Source organism: Coregonus clupeaformis, chromosome 9, assembly GCF_020615455.1.
Source record: "Coregonus clupeaformis isolate EN_2021a chromosome 9, ASM2061545v1, whole genome shotgun sequence".
In the NCBI taxonomy this organism is placed as follows: Eukaryota; Metazoa; Chordata; class Actinopteri; order Salmoniformes; family Salmonidae; genus Coregonus; species Coregonus clupeaformis.
The window spans coordinates 24,448,010-24,467,109 of record NC_059200.1 but is presented as its reverse complement, the minus strand read 5'-3'; the positions used below and the strand labels follow the sequence as shown (position 1 = coordinate 24,467,109).

Here is a 19,100-nt window from a genome sequence, read left to right as displayed (position 1 = left end):
CAAGAACAGTTTGGTGACAACCAATGCCTTTTCCAGCATGATGGAGCACCTTGCCATAAGGCAAAAGTGATAACTAAGTGGCTCGGGAACAAAACATCAACATTTTGGGTCCATGGCCAGGAAACTCCCCAGACCTTAATCCCATTGAGAACTTGTGGTCGATCCTCAAGAGGCGGGTGGACAAACAAAAACCCACACATTCTGACAAACTCCAAGCATTGATTATGCAAGAATGGGCTGACATCAGTCAGGATGTGGCCCAGAAGTTAATTGACAGCCTGCCAGGTCGGATTGCAGAGGTCTTGAAAAAGAAGGGTCAACACTGCAAATATTGACTCTTTGCATAAACTTAATGTAATTGTCAATAAAAGCCTTTGACACTTATGGAATGCTTGTAATTATACTTCAGTATACCATAGTAACATCTGACAAAAATATCTCATAACACTGAAGCAGCGAACTTTGTGAAGACCAATACTTTTGTCATTCTCAAAACTTTTGACCACGACTGTACATTTCGCTGTCACGATCGTCAGGGAGAGACCAAGGCGCAGCGTTGAAGGTGAACATATTTATTATTATACTGATCACACGATCAAAACAACAGACGATAACGTGATGTCTACGGTTTAACACAAAACCAAATAAGAACAAGCAACCACAATGAATGAGTGCCAAACGGCTACCTAAGTATGACTCCCAATCAGAGACAACGAGCTACAGCCGTCTCTGATTGGGAGCCACCCTGGCCAACATAGAAAAACAAAACTAGACCCACAACCTACAACACAAAACATAGAAACTAACACCCTGGCTCAACATACGAGAGTCCCCCGAGCCAGGGCGTGACAGTACCCCCCCCTAAAGGCGCGGACTCCGACCGCGCCAACTAAACACAACAGGGGAGGGACCGGGTGGGCACTCCGCCTAGGCGGCGGATCCGGCTCGGGCATGATCCCCACTCGCTCTCTAACCCCCCCAAAGTACCCCTGGTCCGGTCTGGCCCTGCTGACCGGAGCTGGACTGCACACTGGTGGAGCGGATTGCTCTAGCTCCGGCGTGAAGCAGCTGACCCGTGCCGAACCAGGCACCAGTGGAACAGGCACGGGCTGTGCCGGACTGACGACGCACACCACTGGCTTGGTGTGGGGAGCAGGGACGGCCCGAGCCGGGCTGACGAAACGCACCCCTGACTTGGTGCGGGGAGCAGGAGCGGGCCAAACCGGGCTGACGAAACGCCCCACCGACTTGGTGCGGGGAGCAGGAACGGCCCGAGCCGGGCTGACGAAGCGCACCCCTGACTTGGTGCGGGGAGCAGGAGCGGGCCAAACCGGGCTGACGAAACGCCCCACTGACTTGGTGCGGGGAGCAGGAATGGGCCGGACCGGGCTGACGACGCGCACCACTGACTTGGTGCGGGGAGCAGGAACGGGCCGCGCCGGGCTGACGAAACGCACCACTGACTTGGTGCGGGGAGCAGGGGCGGGCCGGACCGGGCTGACGAAGCGCACCACTGACTTGGTGCGGGGAGCAGGAATGGGCCGGATCGGGCTGACGACGCGCACCACTGACTTGGTGCGAGTGGCAGGAACAGGCCGGACCGTACTGGGAACACACACCACTGGCCCTACGTGGGGATCAGAAACAGGCCGGACCGGACTGGCAACACACGCCAGTACCTCTCGCCGTGCCTCTACATCCTCCTTCCCCCTGGTGACCAGTGACTCCCGTAACCTGGCGGCCTCCTGCTGCCCCGTCGTCCACGGCGTTAGCCCCCCCCTAAAAAATTTATGGGCTTCACTCCTACCCGTGGCCAAGGCCTCCATGTCCCTCGCCAGCCGTTCGCCCTTCTGCCACAATGTCAAGCCCCTCTCCTCCTCATCCGGCTTGACCCAGTCGAGGAGGCGAAGGAGATCTGTTAGAGATCTCCCTGGCGATGGCTCCTGGACACGCTGCTTGGTCACATCTTGGTGGTTTCTTCTGTCATGATCGTCAGGGAGAGACCAAGGCGCAGCGTTGAAGGTGAACATATTTATTATTATACTGATCACAGATCAAAACAACAGACGATAACGTGATGTCTACGGTTTAACACAAAACCAAATAAGAACAAGCAACCACAATGAATGAGTGCCAAACGGCTACCTAAGTATGACTCCCAATCAGAGACAACGAGCTACAGCCGTCTCTGATTGGGAGCCACCCTGGCCAACATAGAAAAACAAAACTAGACCCACAACCTACAACACAAAACATAGAAACTAACACCCTGGCTCAACATACGAGAGTCCCCCGAGCCAGGGCGTGACATTCGCATTGTTTAAAGTTGAGAGATTTCATTCACGCGAAGTATCAGGGACTGTACAATGAGACTGCGTGTGTAAGTATGCCTCCAGGATAATATGGTAAAGTTGGCCGCATGTATAGGCCATCGAACAAATAAATAACACCAAGGACATGCAAAATCCCTATTATTAACAGATTTTACTGAAGCCAGCAACGCTGATACCAAATAAATGTTCTAGAAGGAAAAAATAAAGCTATCACAATGGGAGAGACTGCAGTGTTGCCAACTCCTCAGTAAGGAAAGTAACTATTGGATGTCCTAAAAGTCGGTAGAAGTCGCTAAATGATGTCATCACCTTATTTGCATAATTGTCCATGTGCATGTAATTATGATGGACGCTGTAGGAGAGCGGAATAACGTCGTGGGAGAGACAAAAAGTGAGGAAAAAACACCCTAAATATGTTTAGAACTACAAATAAACTTTATTCTGTCAATTCGTGTGTTTTTTATGTCACAATTCCAACCCTCCTCCTTTATCCGGCTTGGGACCAGCAAAAGTGACCCAAAAGAGACACTGGCGGAGTTACTTAGTTTTAATTTTAAATGTATTTTTATTTTTTGTTTTGTTTACTTAAGTTTGGTTTTTAACCTTATGGTCCACTTAGGAGCCTACAACAAGTCACAGTAAAACATGAAAATGTTTAACCTTTACTTTTTAAACATTTTTTTGTATACAATTAACAATCTAAATGGACCAAAAAGAGACCATAGAAAAAACTGGCAATGGCAATGTGAGAAAATGATGGTAACTAGTCTGGCCCTAATTCAGGTTAATTGAATTTTTTTTTTCAGACCCCCCTCCACACACACACAAGCTGTGCTGGCTCACAGAAAGAGTGGGTCATCGTCATTTTGGTCAAGGCTCTCTGGCAGGTTCAGCAACTGAGGGAGCGGACTTAAATGAGTAAGCAGCTGATGTGCCAAAAAGCTGCAAAACATTATCAGGCAGCTGGTGCTCATAGCAAGCCTCACCAGACAGCTTCAGTCCATATCGAATGTACAGGATGGAGTTAAGGGTCTGCAAGGACATCCGATTTCTAAGTTTGCTTTTTCCACACTCATCTGGCTGAATACTCTCTCGACTTCAGCATTCGAGTGTGGCAAGGACAACACAGACAGCAGCCATGGCAAGTTCTTGAAATGGGTTGATATCAGCTGCATCCCTGAACTTCCAAATCTAACTCCAGAAGCACAGTGTGTTTTTTGTCTCTTTCCATTTACTAAGATGGATGGCACGCCATTGCTGGACAATCTTGTCTATCTCTACAAGGGAGTAGCCAAGGAGCTTGGCTATTTGTTGTATTTCTCCAGGGCTCTTATTGTGCTTTAGAGTTTCCTCCACATTGAAAACTGACATGTACTGCAATGCTTCGATGTTGTCCGGCAGTCTCACCCTCAACTCATTAGTGAGGGAGATGGTGAAGGCTACATACCGCTTTCGGACATTGTTTTCATCCTCAGGCGCAAGGTGGAACTCAGCTGCCTTTGACTCAAAAAGGTAACCAAGGTACGGTTTGGGACTGATGTATCCATCTATTGGCCCTTTGAGTACATCAACATTTGCCAGTGGATTCAGCACCCTGCTGCTCACAGACTTGATCCGGCTAACCAAGCTGTCAAGTAGCTTAAGAGGATCTAGATTGCTCTCCCTCAAAAGCCTTGATGGCCAACTGTACCTCACCCAGCACTGACTTCAAACAAGTCAGATACAATATGTTTTGAGGATCACTGTACATGGAGTATAAAACCTCAGCCATGTAGCAGTGTTCACTGGACTTGGTGACTGCGAAATGCAGCCTAAGCTCCTCCCACTGGTCCAAAATGCGTGAAACCGCGGGTTCAATGGAGAGCCAACATGTGGCACACACCTTGGTTATCTGTAAAGGTTTCTCCCCCACAGTTTATGGTCTCATATATGGCCTTGTATGCCTCCCTGCGCTTTGGAGACACTGAAACCAGTTATAAGTATCTCGTACCAAGTACTCCACACTACGGGAGATGGTGTCATTGGAAGCATGACTTACAGCAAGCTGCAGAGAGTGGCACACACAGCGAATAAGAACCAGATCTTTGAGGCCATACTCCTCCTTCAGCACTTTATGGACCCCATTGTTAATCCCCGTCATAACAGAAGCATTGTCAGTCCATATCCCCAGGAGTTTCTCTTTTTTAAGACAACACTTCTCGAGGAAAGCCACAACAGCACGGGCTATAGATTTGGCATCTCCTCCCTCCAACTCAACAAGCTCCAGAAATGTTGATACAATTGTCTGCTTGGTGTCACTAAAGTACCTTATCACAACCCACAGGTACTTAGAAACACTTACATCCGTGGAGTCATAGAGGAGGAGGCTGAAACGCTGATCACCCACATCATGTGTTTTTTTTACATCACTAAGTTTGGTGTGGAAATAAGCCTTACAATACAGGCAGTATGCCCATGTATCATCTCCAATAAACGGCTTCAACCAGCCTTTCAATTCAGGGTTAGATTCCCACTCCTTTCTGTATTTTTGAGTGTACAGTTTAGACTGAGACATGATGAGCTAGCCAGCTAGATGTTTAGCTTATGTCACAGAGAGCCACACACACAGTGGACGAGGTGAGTAAGTGACTGAGGCTGTGTGAGTCAAATGCAGTGATTTATTTTTGTGCAGTGATTTATTTTAGACAAAGAACATTTTACATTTACATCCCGCCCTGAATGTAAGCCAGGGCGGGATCAGCCAGCGGCGGCTTCCCGCATGTGCGATTCATTTGCAGTCTGGACGCAGAGGGGTGAACATCTCCTGCTCTGACTGCAGCTGGGAGGGACACGGCACCACCTGTAAGTGCTTTGGGATGGGGGTGGGGCCCACGGCAGCACCCGTTGCTCATTGAGAAAAGTAAGAACGAAATGTGCTTTCACGTCAGTCTCCAAAAGTCTCCAATAACACCAGAAAAAGTCACTAGATTTGTCACTATTCGATTTTTTGAAAATGTGTCACTAGAGGGGTATGAATACTCGCTAAATATAGCGACAAAGTTGCTAAGTTGGCAACACTGGGAGAGAGAGCGAGAGAGCGAACTAGAGAACACTTTATCAACTTTTTAATAGCTTAGAGTAAAATAAAATATGCTAACTGTTATGGAAAGCCGTTTTAACATATATTAATTTACTTTTTTGTATCTAATTGTTTTTTTTATATCATCTAATTATTTATATCAATAATTCGAATTATCGATATAAAAAAAGTATTATATATTTTTATAGAAATGCAAGAATGGGCTGCCATCAGTCAGGATGTGGCCCAGAAGTTAATTGACATTGAAATGTCAACTTTTTTACATCAATATTTCAATTATTGATATCAATAATTATCGAATTACACATATAGTAGCATATATTTAGCATTATTAAGACTTAAACCAATCAGCTTCTAGTTCCTTGAACGTCAATGAAGAGGAGGGTGGAGAGAGCACCGAGAGGCAGTCTTCACATTTTGTTGCCATTCCTGCAGTCGAATGGCCACAGCGCCAAATTTAAACTCTGTCTGACATGGTGTCTTCTTTTTTTAAAGCCCATAACCATGTGTGTGAGATGTATACTTTTGTTTCAAAGTAGATTTGTTTAAGACTACCAAGAAACACTCTGTGTGACCCTGATTTAGCCCACTGCCATAGAAGTTTAAAATAAAATAAAATGATTACATTTGATTGTTTTCCTACTGATGTACACAACCTACTCCACATTTCTAAAGTGAAAGAAAAATCAAAGAACATTTTCTAAATTAATAAAAAACAAAAAACAAAGATGTCTTGATTGCGTACTGTATGTCTTCACAAAGAGGTGGTACCACAGGTCTCCAAGTGGTGTGGCAGAAAAATGTTTCTGGGGCCCGTAGTTTTTCCTGATCTGGTAACCTAACCAGGTAAAACTCCGGACCTTTTACGGTATGACGTGATTCATCTGTTGTAAAAAGGTTTAAAATGGGCTAAGATGGGACCAGAGTTTTATCAGCCCAAGTTTGAATATAAAGCACATTTGATCCCATTCACATTTTCTCACAAACAAATGGGCCATAAATACACAACATTACCGCTTCATTTACCCTGGCCAGAGTGCATAGTAGGCTAGACTATACAGCTGCTGTTGTTAGTAGCCTATAGTTGATCAGACTTTAAAATTGTCTGGTTTCCATGCATCCCAGCAAACAGGGGATGTCCTGAGGACATTCAGCGACGTTCCCATTAGGTCTCTTAAGGGTTTTGGCGCAATGTTATTCCACTGACGTTATGAGAACATTCTAAGAACGTTGCGTGATGATCCCAAGGGAATGTTCCCAGGACATCGCTGAGGACCATGTCAGGACCTTTTTAAGGATGTTCTCAGGACTTTAATTTTAATAGTCCTTAGGAGGTTGTGTGATGGTCCTAAGGGAACGTTCTCTGGGGGACCTTTTGTGTAGTTCCCTGTAAGTTCCCAGGACGTCACTGAGGACCATGTCAGGACCTTTTAAGGAGGTTCTCAGGACTTTACTAGTCCTTAGGATGTCGTGTGATGGTCCCAAGGGAAATAAAGCAAAATTATATACTAATATGAAAGTATAAACCCACCATAGTGATGTCGGTTAAGAAGTTATGAATAAGGTCCCAGGCGGAGTGTTCTCGGTTGAACGTAGACAGTCCTTGCACTTTGCAACCCACGCCCACCGTGACATATAACACCGCCCACTGGGCGAAATGGCGTAAAAATAGTTTGTCCCAGCTCAGCGCTGCCCCCTCTGTTAGGCCGCCATTAGCTACTAAATTATCCTTATTGGTACCATGATTGTCTTTGAAATTTGTATTGATTTACATGAAGATTGACCACGAAGATTGCCATTTTCCATTCACTATAATGGGGAATCCTGTTTTCTGCAAACAATGCCTGCAGTACTGCGGTCGGGCTTGAACTTCATGGCTTCAATGAAAGGGCGCAGTCGTTCTCCCCTGATTTGATCCATCTTTATTTTTCACCTTCTCCTCTTCTTTCCCACTAGAGGGGGACCTCTAACAGTTAGTCAGCTCAGAAGTACTGTAGTTCCAAGGCCTACCATACAAATAAAACACACACTAGACACAAGTTTATCCTACTGTGACAAATGATAACTTTACATATGATAACTTGACATGATGAAAGAGAACTTAAGGGAGTTCAATTGTGTGCAGTAGAAAACCCTATGTTAACTTTACACCTCTCTCTGTTAGTTTCAACGAAACGGACTCGTGTGTGTAAAGACAGACCTCTGTGTTTCTGGGTGAGAGATAATTCAAGTATACCATCTAGTGTTCAAACATTGTTTTAAAACAACATTGGTGGGAATAGGTTGTCTGTAACAATAGTCCCACTGATCACTCTAGCTAAAGTTGTTTATTTCTTCAGAAACAGACATTCAGAAATAAATGTTCCCAAACATTCTTAATCAATATGATAGTTCGTTTATTTGCAAGGAGACCAACCAGCTCCAATTTAAATCTTTAAGAGGAAAAAATTTACATTTTATTTATCTTGAACATAGTGTCATCTAGTGATACATGAGGGGATGCGTTCAAGTCAAGTCTTTTCATAGCATGTTCATGAGCAGCTCTCTCAAATCAATGCAGACATGAGATGCCTCAGTTAGTCTGCAAAACATTACACATTCTATAGTCCTCTAGTCTTACAATTATATGTAGAATTAGTAGCATTGAAGAGAAGGAATGTCCTCTTTCTCTTTCCAAACACTGGGCACTTTGAGAACATTTTTATTTAACCTTTATCTTGACAGGGAAGTAACACAGACTAGATGAGCCCTGTAAAAGAGACCCTAGTCTCAGTATGACTTCCCATGTTGCTCAGGGGGAAGGCTCTGTCTATCCCCTCATGGGGTCTTTCCACTCCAAAGCATCTTTCTTCTACCTCCCTCGAGTGTGAGTTCTGAGGTGTCCCTTGATATGGCTAGACTGACTGAACCCTTTCCCGCAAACAGGACAGGAGTAGGGTTTCTCCCCTGTGTGGACCCTCAGGTGGGTCTTCAGATGGACTGACTGGCTGAAGCGTTTACCACACACGTGGCAGCGGTACGGTCTCTCTCCTGTGTGGATGCGTTGGTGCTCCCTGAACCTCCCTGAGTAGCTGAAGCTCTTGCCACACACACCACAGTGGAAGGGCTTATCTTTAGTGTGAGAACGCAGGTGGACCTTGAGGTAACTGGTAGAGGTGAATGACTTCCAACAGACCGTGCAGAGGATTTGCCTGTGACTAGTGTCACCACTGTGTGGTACTGTGTGGGCTAGCATGTGTGCCTCCAGTTGGGATAGCTCACAGAACACGGCACCACACTGAGTACATGAGTGTGTCTGTGTGTCCTCCTCTGGTCTCCTTTCTAGATCTCTTGGAACAATTCCAGTGTTCTCACTCTGTTTTCTAGAACAGTCTGGATTTATTTCAGAGAGGGACTGAGACTGAGGGAAGTCACTGGTTGGTTCTGATAGTGATACTCCATAGCCCTCTCCATCAGGTTCTGTTTTGATCTGTCCAGTTGTGTTAGTCAGTAGAGAGTCCCTCTCTCTGTTCTCCACAGTTTGGGGAAGATGTGTGGACTGAGGTGGCTCCTGATCACAGTCACTTTTCACACAGGGAGGAATGGTTATGGAGTCTTCTTTGGTATCAGCCTCCGGCCCTTGAATCTGCTCTACCTCCTGACGGGTCCTGAGTTCACCCTGTTCCTGTTTAATCTGTGTGGGCTCTGGGTCCCTCTGCCCCAGACTGGGGCTCCACTCCTGCTCACAGTGATGTTGCTCAGGGGGAGTTTGCTGCTCCGAGACACAAGAGAGAATGGGCTGAGGAGCTGGGGGAAAGAAGACAATAAATGACGTCAATGAAAGTAATGACAGCTGTTGACGCTTGATTGACAAGACCACCATTGCGTTAGCTAGCTTGATCTGGGAATAGAATATATATGTCTCTGTCTGAATCCCAAATCCCCCCTTCCCATCACCCCTCTATTTGCGCATTCACGCACACCTCCGCCATATGCACAAGTGTCCTAAAGCTGAGGGTGTGAAAATTATGGAGGGTGTAGGGGCAAATTAGACTCGCCGATAAACCACTTTGACCAACCCAGCAACGCTAGCGGCTTCAGAGCGAAGTGGAATCCCACAATGCATCGCATTATTTTTGAATTTGCGCAATTTCACACAAGAATTGAGAGGCGTGCCAAGCCTAGTGGAGATCTAGCGCCCACTAGCTGCTACCTAGGCTTCCATCATACCGACATTGCGTTTTGGTACACCAGAAGTACATTCATTTCCAATAGAACGCTGCGTTTGCGTTGCTGAGGCAGTTGCAATGCATTCTGTGTGGTGCATATGTTGGATTTATCTAACAAATGCATCAATTGTATGCGTAGACGGCTTGACAGAAATGGTAGCAGAAGGTGAATGTTGAACTTGTGTTGCTCATATATCCAGATGATGCTGCGTACCATTTTGCGCAATGACTGTAGGTGTGATCCATACCGACAGCGTCATTGCAACAATACTGCAATAAGTTCTGCAAACATTTTTCATTATGTAACCCAACATTTTAGTGGATGTGTTTAACAAAAGTTCAACATTCACCTTTTACTACTAATTCTGAAAAGTCTACACATACAATTTTGCATACGTTGGATAAATCTGTATGCACCACACAGAACGCACTGCAACTGCCTCTGTAACGCAATGCTGCAAGCAAACACAGAGTTCCATTGGAAATGAATGTACCTCTGGTGTACCAAAATGCAATCACGCTGTCAGTCGGATCTAGGCGTAAAGTGTGCCTTACACCTACACCATCATTGCGCAAAATGGTATGCAGCATCTCATCTGGATATGTGAGCAACACTAAAGTTCAACATTCACCTTCTGCTACCATTTCTGTCAAGCTGTCTACACATACAATTTCATGCATATGTTCAATAAATCCAACGTATGCACCACACAGAACGGAGGGCCCTTGGTCATGGCTAGAAGAGGTCCAGCTTTTGTCAAATTAATGTCAGATTTGACTTTTCGTAGCAGGTTTGGAGAATTTACGCAGCAGGTTAGGATAATTAGGTTAAGGTTAGGAAAATGGTTAGGGTAAGCTCAAATGCAAAAAAATATATCTACTTTTGACGTTAATTTGACAAAAGCTGGATTCCTTCTAGCCATGACCAGGGCCCTCCGAGAGAGTTGGTAGGGGCGAGGGCTGGGGGTGGGTGGGGGGGTGGGGGATTCACCGTCTCTCTAACCATATAGATAATTCGTGTAAAGTCTAAAGTCTAGCTAGCTACATACCCTGTAGGACCGGTGAAATCAAGTGTCGTTTCAGGTACTGGTTTTCTCTCTTCGTCCGGGCTATTTCTTCCTGGTACTCGGAGATTGTGTCTCCGACCACTCTAAGTATCTCCTCGGCAGCTTGCATCAAACGCTCAGTTAGATACACATTCAGATATTGTAATTTAGTCATCGTTGGACGATTTTAGTGGGCAAAATAGCTTCCGAAAATACACGTAGCTAGGTCAAAGACAGTACAGTCTTTAGAAACTCTGTGACTAGGGTTTGTTGTCAAACATGAACGCTGTACTGCACGGAAGTGACGTCAGCGCGGGCGTGTTCACAGCAGCGAACCGAAATATTCTTTCGCGGGAAGCTACCAAACCCATCAGGACTCACGCCTCACGCCATTGGCCAATGGGCACTCGGTAACGCTTTCTCCGCCGCGTTCGTGGAGAAGCAGCCTGCCGCAGTGCCGCGTCCAACCAGCTAGTACGATTGACTGACCAATAGAAAGCTAAATGCCACGGTACAAGTAAACTAAGCAAGCTCACGAATTAGATATGGTTACGACTAGAATTTCTTGTTTTCACGTTTTTAAAAATATAGCTAAAGTTGCGTCATTGACATTGTAAAAGAGATACACACGTTGCACATTATGAAATAAAGAAAAAGCTGGCGACTTTGACAGACTGAGCAGTACAGTAAGTAACGTTAGCCTGCCACTGGAAGAAAGTGAAGACAGCAACTCAGTAAGGTAACTCGTTACTATAATTTATATATTGCTATGATGTGTTAATCTGATCCCTTCCAGAATGTCAACACAATTACAATATGTCTGTACACTTTTATTCCAATAGTGTGTGCATGTCCTTCCATATAAAAGGGCATGCACCAGTATCATGAAAGGTTATAGGTAATTGACCTAATGATAAATGCTAACTCTGAAATAGTGTCACGTCTAGCATGGCATGCATACAAAAGTATGAAAGTTATTATATTAATGCCACTTTGACGTTTATGTTTCCATCATTCGACATGTCTTAAGGTCTACACATTGGCCAAACTATCTATCAATGCTAATTGGAGACTACCCCACTGGAAGATGAGGTCAACCACCTCAGGTGTCAACTGCCTGTCTCTCTCTCAGAAAAAGCTGTGCCTTGCCCACACCAAGGCAGTGACAAGGGAGAGGGAGGCAAAAGCACCAGTCAAGATCCAGGTGGGAAACTGCTGGCAGACCATGCCAGGGCTGCCCACAACAGAGAACAAAGCAAGTAGTTTTAGGCCTATCTTAAAATACTCCTCTCACCTCCTTCTTTAAAAAAAGGCATATTATGCAATATAATGTAGACTAAGCTATGATATTGGATAGGCTATTCGTATCAAGTATCTATTTTCATAGTGTGAATGATGGAAAAAATGTATCAAATGATTAATAGGCATTAGGAAGGTGCCTGTAATAGTGTTCTGTAATGACTGTATTTATGCTCTGCAACCACATTCTCTGTGTCTACATTCATAGGTCATGGACAGGACACACCAGACAGGACCCACCAGACCTACAGCCATCTTGGGTAGTGCACACCTCAGGCTGGCAAACCTGGATAGGGTGTTCCCCAAGGTGACATTCTGGTGAAATCCACCCTACTCCTGTTAATTTATTATGTCTGAATATGATCAGTCTACCATAATTCTATCTATAAGTGCTTAATATCCTACTAAAGCAAATTTGATGGGTAGCCAGGCTGAAACTCCCTGTGAAACTCAGTCCAACACCTTTGTCCAGGGGTGTCAAACTAAATTCCTGGAGAGCCGCGTGATTACTGGGTTATTTCCTTTCAATTCGTGTTCAGTTAAGACCTGTATGTATGTATGTATGTATGTATGTATGTACAGTAAGGGAAAAAAGTATTTGATCCCCTGCTGATTTTGTACGTTTGCCCACTGACAAAGACATGATCAGTCTATAATTTTAATGATAGGTTTATTTGAACAGTGAGAGACAGAATAACAACAAAAAAATCCAGAAAAACGCATGTCAAAAATGTTATAAATTTATTTGCATTTTAATGAGGGAAATAAGTATTTGACCCCTCTGCAAAACATGACTTAGTACTTGGTGGCAAAACCCTGGTTGGCAATCACACAGGTCAGATGTTTCTTGTAGTTGGCCACCAGGTCTGCACACATCTCAGGAGGGATTTTGTCCCACTCCTCTTTGCAGATCTTCTCCAAGTCATTAAGGTTTCGAGCCTGACGTTTGGCAACTCTAACCTTCAGCTCCCTCCACATATCTTCTATGGGATTAAGGTCTGGAGACTGGCTTGAGCCACTCCTATCAAATCAAATCAAATTTTATTGGCCACATGCGCCGAATACAACAGGTGCAGACATTACAGTGAAATGCTTACTTACAGCCATTAACCAACAGTGCATTTATTTTTAACAAAAAAGTAAAAATAAAACAACAACAAAAAAATTGTTGAGAAAAAAAGAGCAGAAGTAAAATAAAATAACAGTAGGGAGGCTAAATATACAGGGGGGTACCGGTGCAGAGTCAATGTGCGGAGGCACCGGCTAGTTGAGGTAGTTGAAGTAATATGTACATGTGGGTAGAGTTAAAGTGACTATGCATAAATAATTAACAGAGTAGCAGCAGCGTAAAAGGATGGGGTGGGGGGGCAGTGCAAATAGTCCGGGTAGCCATGATTAGCTGTTCAGGAGTCTTATGGCTTGGGGGTAGAAGCTGTTGAGAAGTCTTTTGGACCTAGAATTGGCACTCCGGTACCGCTTGCCGTGCGGTAGCAGAGAGAACAGTCTATGACTAGGGTGGCTGGAGTCTTTGACAATTTTGAGGGCCTTCCTCTGACACCGCCTGGTATAGAGGTCCTGGATGGCAGGAAGCTTGGCCCCAGTGATGTACTAGGCCGTACACACTGCCCTCTGTAGTGCCTTGCGGTCGAGGCCAAGCAGTTGCCTTGGCCGTGTGTTTTGGGTCATTGTCATGCTGGAATACCCATCCACGACCCATTTTCAATGCCCTGGCTGAGGGAAGGAGGTTCTCACCCAAGATTTGATGGTACATGGCCCCGTCCATCGTCCCTTTGATGCGGTGAAGTTGTCCTGTCCCCTTAGCAGAAAAACACCCCCAAAGCATAATGTTTCCACCTCCATGTTTGACGGTGGGGATGGTGTTCTTGGGGTCATAGGCAGAATTCCTCCTCCTCCAAACACGGCGAGTTGAGTTGATGCGAAAGAGCTCGATTTTGGTCTCATCTGACCACAACACTTTCACCCAGGTGTCCTCTGAATCATTCAGATGTTCATTGGCAAACTTCAGACGGGCCTGTATATGTGCTTTCTTGAGCAGGGGGACCTTGCGGGCGTTGCAGGATTTCAGTCCTTCACGGCGTAGTGTGTTACCAATGGTTTTCTTGGTGACTATGGTCCCAGCTGCCTTGAGATCATTGACAAGATCCTCCCGTGTAGATCTGGGCTGATTCCTCACCGTTCTCATGATCATTGCAACTCCACGAGGTGAGATCTTGCATGGAGCCCCAGGCCGAGGGAGATTGATAGTTATTTTGTGTTTCTTCCATTTGCGAATAATCGCACCAACTGTTGTCACCTTCTCACCAAGCTGCTTGGCGATGGTCTTGTAGCCCATTCCAGCCTTGTGTAGGTCTACAATCTTGTCCCTGACATCCTTGGAGAGCTCTTTGGTCTTGGCCATGGTGGAGAGTTTGGAATCTGATTGATTGATTGCTTCTGTGGACAGGTGTCTTTTATACAGGTAACAAACTGAGATTAGGAGCACTCCCTTTAAGAGTGTGCTCCTAATCTCAGCTCGTTACCTGTATAAAAGACACCTGGGAGCCAGAAATCTTTCTGATTGAGAGGGGGTCAAATACTTATTTCCCTCACTAAAATGCAAATCAATTTATAACATTTTTGACATGCGTTTTTCTGGATTTTTTTGTTGTTATTCTGTCTCCCACTGTTCAAATAAACCTACCATTAAAATTATAGACTGATCATGTCTTTGTCAGTGGGCAAACGTACAAAATCAGCAGGGGATCAAATACTTGTTTCCCTCACTGTATATATTCATAAAATTAAATGGGTTATAAAATTAAATGGGTTATTGGAAATTATGCAGACAATTACGCTGATGGAAGCTACAATCTATCAGCAATGTTATAGCTGATCTACCCCCATTTTTAAAAATATATATATTTAAAAAATGACCTAGAAAACCAGGTGAGAGGAGTTCCAAACTAATAAACCAACAGACTCTCACCCCTCCAGGAATTGAGTTTGACACCCCTGCTTTAGTCCTTATGTCAAGAGGTATGAGCATAAAAATTAATTTTAAATGCCGAATTCAGAATCAATTGGGCTTCCAAAAAATCTATGTCCCATCTAAAAAGCTGTAGTATAGCCTCCATTTTCAGCCGTGCCTTGATTTTAAGTCCCAATGAGGGGATTCGATTAAGCTTGCACGGGCGCCCGGAGATTTCCCCCGGGCGAAAAGTGATTGCATTCGTTTTGAAACCGGGCTGTCTGCCTCCCAGCTCAAAACAAAGTGACGTATGTCAATCATGTGGAGTAATGATTAGAACACATACAAAGTTTTGTTTGCTCTTGATAAAAACACATATGTACTTTATCTGCCTTAAACTAGTTCGAAAATTGTAACATTCATTTATGGGAAATACCTGTTGTATGTTCCTGAACGATGCAGCATGCTGCCTTGTAGACAATATGACCTGGTGGCGCAACAATTTCAACGATTTTATTGAGTTACAGTTCATATAAGGATATCAGTCAATTGAAATACATTCATTATGCCCTAATCTATGGATTTCACATGAATGGGCAGGGGCGCAGCCATGGATGGGCCTGGGAGGGCATAGGCCCACCCACTTCGGTGCCAGGTCCACCTACTGGGGAGTCAGGCCCAGCCAGTCAGAATTCGTTTTTCCCCACAAAAGGGCTTTATTACAGACAGAAATACTCCTCAGTTTCATCCACTGTCCTGGTGGCTGGTCTCAGACGATCCCACAGGTGAAGAAGCCGGATGTGGAGGTCCTGGGCTGTCATGGTTACACGTGGTCTGCGATTGTGAGGCCGGTTGGACGTAATGCCAAATTCTCTAAAACGACGTTGGAGGCGGATTATGGTGGAGAAATTAACATTCAAATCTCTGGCAACAGCTCTAGTGGACATTCCTGCAGTCAGCATGCCAATTGCACGCTCCCTCAAAACTTGAGACATCTGTGTCATTGTGTTGTATGAATAAACTGCACGTTTTAGAGTGGCCTTTTATTGTCCCCAGCACAAGGTGCACTTGTGTAATGAGCATGCTTTTTAATCAGCTTCTTGATATGCCACACCTGTCAGATGGATGAATTATCTTGGCAAAGGAGAAATGCTCACTAACAGGGATGTAAACAAATTTGTACACAACATTTGAGAGAAATAAGCTTTTTGTGCATATGGACAATAAGCTAACAAGGGAAGTTAGTGTTAAGTAATTACACTGTGGTATGACATGAGGAGATCACCTTGCATAAAAAAAAAAACTGTATACTTTTTTGCTATTTGTGTACTTTCTCTGTTAACCTTATCACATGCCGTGGGGATATGCAAAAAAATTACTGTACATTTGCATTGTTAAGCACAAACTGAAGTCCTTTAAAGTATGTGCCACTGCACTATACACTACATTGAATGTACCTTCATGTCTTTTTTCTTTCCTGCTACCAGGACCAACCAGCTGCCTGGCTCAGAACCAGTCCTACCTGGCCCAATCCACTCCTGCTTCTTGTCCCTCACTGCGCTGGGTATCACCAGGTCACAAACCATAACAGGCTGGAAAAGTTAGTGAAAAAAGTTGTGAGTTGCAAGATAGTAGGTAGCCAGCTATGCAGCCTCACAGACAAGAATATGCACACAAAAAGGACAAGGACATAATTTCTAACCAGTATGCATTCCTACCATCAGGGCACAGGATAGTGGAAGTGGCTTCTGGCTTTATACCTGCCTCTGTAAGGCTACTGAGTGTGTGACCAATGACCATTAATATTTGTGATCCATCGCAGGTTTTCCTGAAGCACCTGCAACCAGCACAACTGTACATCCTTTTTTTGACAGTGTTCAACATTGGGGTTTTTTCTCCAATGTTTCTAACATTTCAGTGCAGCAAGCAAATCATTTATTTTGACTTACTGTGAGGTGTTACTGATATTAATTTCATAGGTGATCTATCAAGAGCAACTTGCTAAAGATAAGCTAAGTGTATAGCCTACATCAGGAATACTTAAAACGAGGAATTACAAAAATGCATAATCTGTCTCATGTCTGTTATCTGATAGCTAGTTCTGCCCTATCCTAAACCTATTTCAATGTTTGGTCCTCGTGAACAGGAGACAAAAGGAATGAGTCAAGTCAGTCACAGTCAGATATTTTATTTTCAAAACAATTATATTTCCAACAGTGCTACACTAATTTGAAAAAATAAATAATTATACAATTGAATAAATAAAGTACTGTCCTAATACACTGCTCAAAAAAATAAAGGGAACACTTAAACAACACAATGTAACTCCAAGTCAATCACACTTCTGTGAAATCAAACTGTCCACTTAGGAAGCAACACTGATTGACAATACATTTCACATGCTGTTGTGCAAATGGAATAGACAACAGGTGGAAATTATAGGCAATTAGCAAGACACCCCCAATAAAGGACTGGTTTTGCAGGTGGTGACTACAGACCACTTCTCAGTTCCTATGCTTCCTGGCTGATGTTTTGTTCACTTTTGAATGCTGGCGGTGCTTTCACTCTAGTGGTAGCATGAGACAGAGTCTACAACCCATATAAGTGGCTCAGGTAGTGCAGCTCATCCAGGATGGCACATCAATGCGAGCTGTGGCAAGAAGGTTTGCTCTGTCTGTCAGCGTAGTGTCCAGAGCATGGAGGCGCTACCAGGAGACAGGCCAGTACATCAGGAGACGTGGAGGAGGCCGTAGGAGGGCAACAACCCAGCAGCAGGACTGCTACCTCCGCCTTTGTGCAAGGAGGAGCAGGAGGAGCACTGCCAGAGCCCTGCCAAATGACCTCCAGCAGGCCACAAATGTGCATGTGTCTGCTCAAACGGTCAGAAACAGACTCCATGAGGGTGGTATGAGGGCCCGACGTCCACAGGTGGGGGTTGTGCTTACAGCCCAACACCATGCAGGACGTTTGGCATTTGCCAGAGAACAACAAGATTGGCAAATTTGCCACTGGCGCCCTGTGCTCTTCACAGATGAAAGCAGGTTCACACTGAGCACATGTGACAGACGTGACAGAGTCTGGAGACGCCGTAGAGAACGTTCTGCTGCCTGCAACATCCTCCAGCATGACCGGTTTGGCGGTGGGTCAGTCATGGTGTGGGGTGGCATTTCTTTGGGGGGCCGCACAGCCCTCCATGTGCTCGCCAGAGGTAGCCTGACTGCCATTAGGTACCGAGATGAGATCCTCAGACCCCTTGTGAGACCATATGCTGGTGCGGTTGGCCCTGGGTTCCTCCTAATGCAAGACAATGCTAGACCTCATGTGGCTGGAGTGTGTCAGCAGTTCCTGCAAGAGGAAGGCATTGATGCTATGGACTGGCCCGCCCGTTCCCCAGACCTGAATCCAATTGAGCACATCTGGGACATCATGTCTCGCTCCATCCACCAACGCCACGTTGCACCACAGACTGTCCAGGAGTTGGCGGATGCTTTAGTCCAGGTCTGGGAGGAGATCCCTCAGGAGACCATCCGCCACCTCATCAGGAGCATGGCCAGGCGTTGTAGGGAGGTCATACAGGCACGTGGAGGCCACACACACTACTGAGCCTCATTTTGACTTGTTTTAAGGACATTACATCAAAGTTGGATCAGCCTGTAGTGTGGTTTTCCACTTTAATTTTGAGGGTGACTCCAAATCCAGACCTCCATGGGTTGATAAATTTGATTTCCATTGATAATTTTTGTGTGATTTTGTTGTCAGCACATTCAACTATGTAAATAAAAAAGTATTTAATAAGATTATTTCATTCATTCAGATCTAGGATGTGTTATTTTAGTGTTCCCTTTATTTTTTTGAGCAGTGTACATTAAAATGCTGTCAACATCTTATTTTGTTTCCAACATTTTCGTTTCTGTGTCGATGGTGGTCTGCAGGATGCGGGCCGCTATCTTTAGAAATCTTGCTCCAACTCCATGTGTGACCATGTCATACTGTTGGCAGTGGTTTGCCATGCTGTCAACTAACTCTGTGATTACTTTCCTGATCATTCTGATTCTCTACCCAGAAGTGTGCACTCGTTCACTCCCCCTCATGCATTCAAAAGCATTGGATTGGTGCATGCATAGAAGGTTAGGTCCCACTTTAAACAAAGTACAAAGGATTTATATA

The 19,100-nt window shown here is 44.8% G+C and overlaps 1 protein-coding gene and 1 long non-coding RNA gene across 2 annotated transcripts; one reads left to right on the top strand and one right to left on the bottom strand.

Moving 5' to 3' along the window:
- Positions 1-7,791: 7,791 nt before the first annotated feature.
- Positions 7,792-10,961, bottom strand: LOC121573513 (zinc finger protein 22). The gene is made up of 2 exons (XM_041885565.2): positions 10,670-10,961; positions 7,792-9,198 (listed from the first exon to the last, which is right to left on the bottom strand). Exons 1-2 carry the CDS (start codon positions 10,839-10,841, stop codon positions 8,264-8,266), a joined length of 1,107 nt encoding a protein of 368 aa, XP_041741499.2. The 5' UTR covers positions 10,842-10,961; the 3' UTR covers positions 7,792-8,263.
- Positions 10,962-11,128: 167 nt separating this feature from the next.
- LOC121574313 lies at positions 11,129-17,279 on the top strand. The gene is made up of 4 exons (XR_006002168.2): positions 11,129-11,405; positions 11,697-11,870; positions 12,174-12,272; positions 16,421-17,279. It is a non-coding gene; the product is annotated as an uncharacterized LOC121574313 (long non-coding RNA).
- The last annotated feature ends 1,821 nt before the right edge of the window (positions 17,280-19,100 follow it).

What these genes read in the sequence shown, in the direction of transcription:
- LOC121573513 (XM_041885565.2), bottom strand. Translation starts at nt 10,841, where the DNA reads ATGACTAAATTACAATATCTGAATGTGTATCTAACTGAGCGTTTGATG. An exon ending in GATTTCACCGGTCCTACAGG is followed by an intron (nt 9,199 to 10,669) that starts GTATGTAGCTAG and finishes TCTTTCCCCCAG; the next exon opens with CTCCTCAGCCCATTCTCTCT.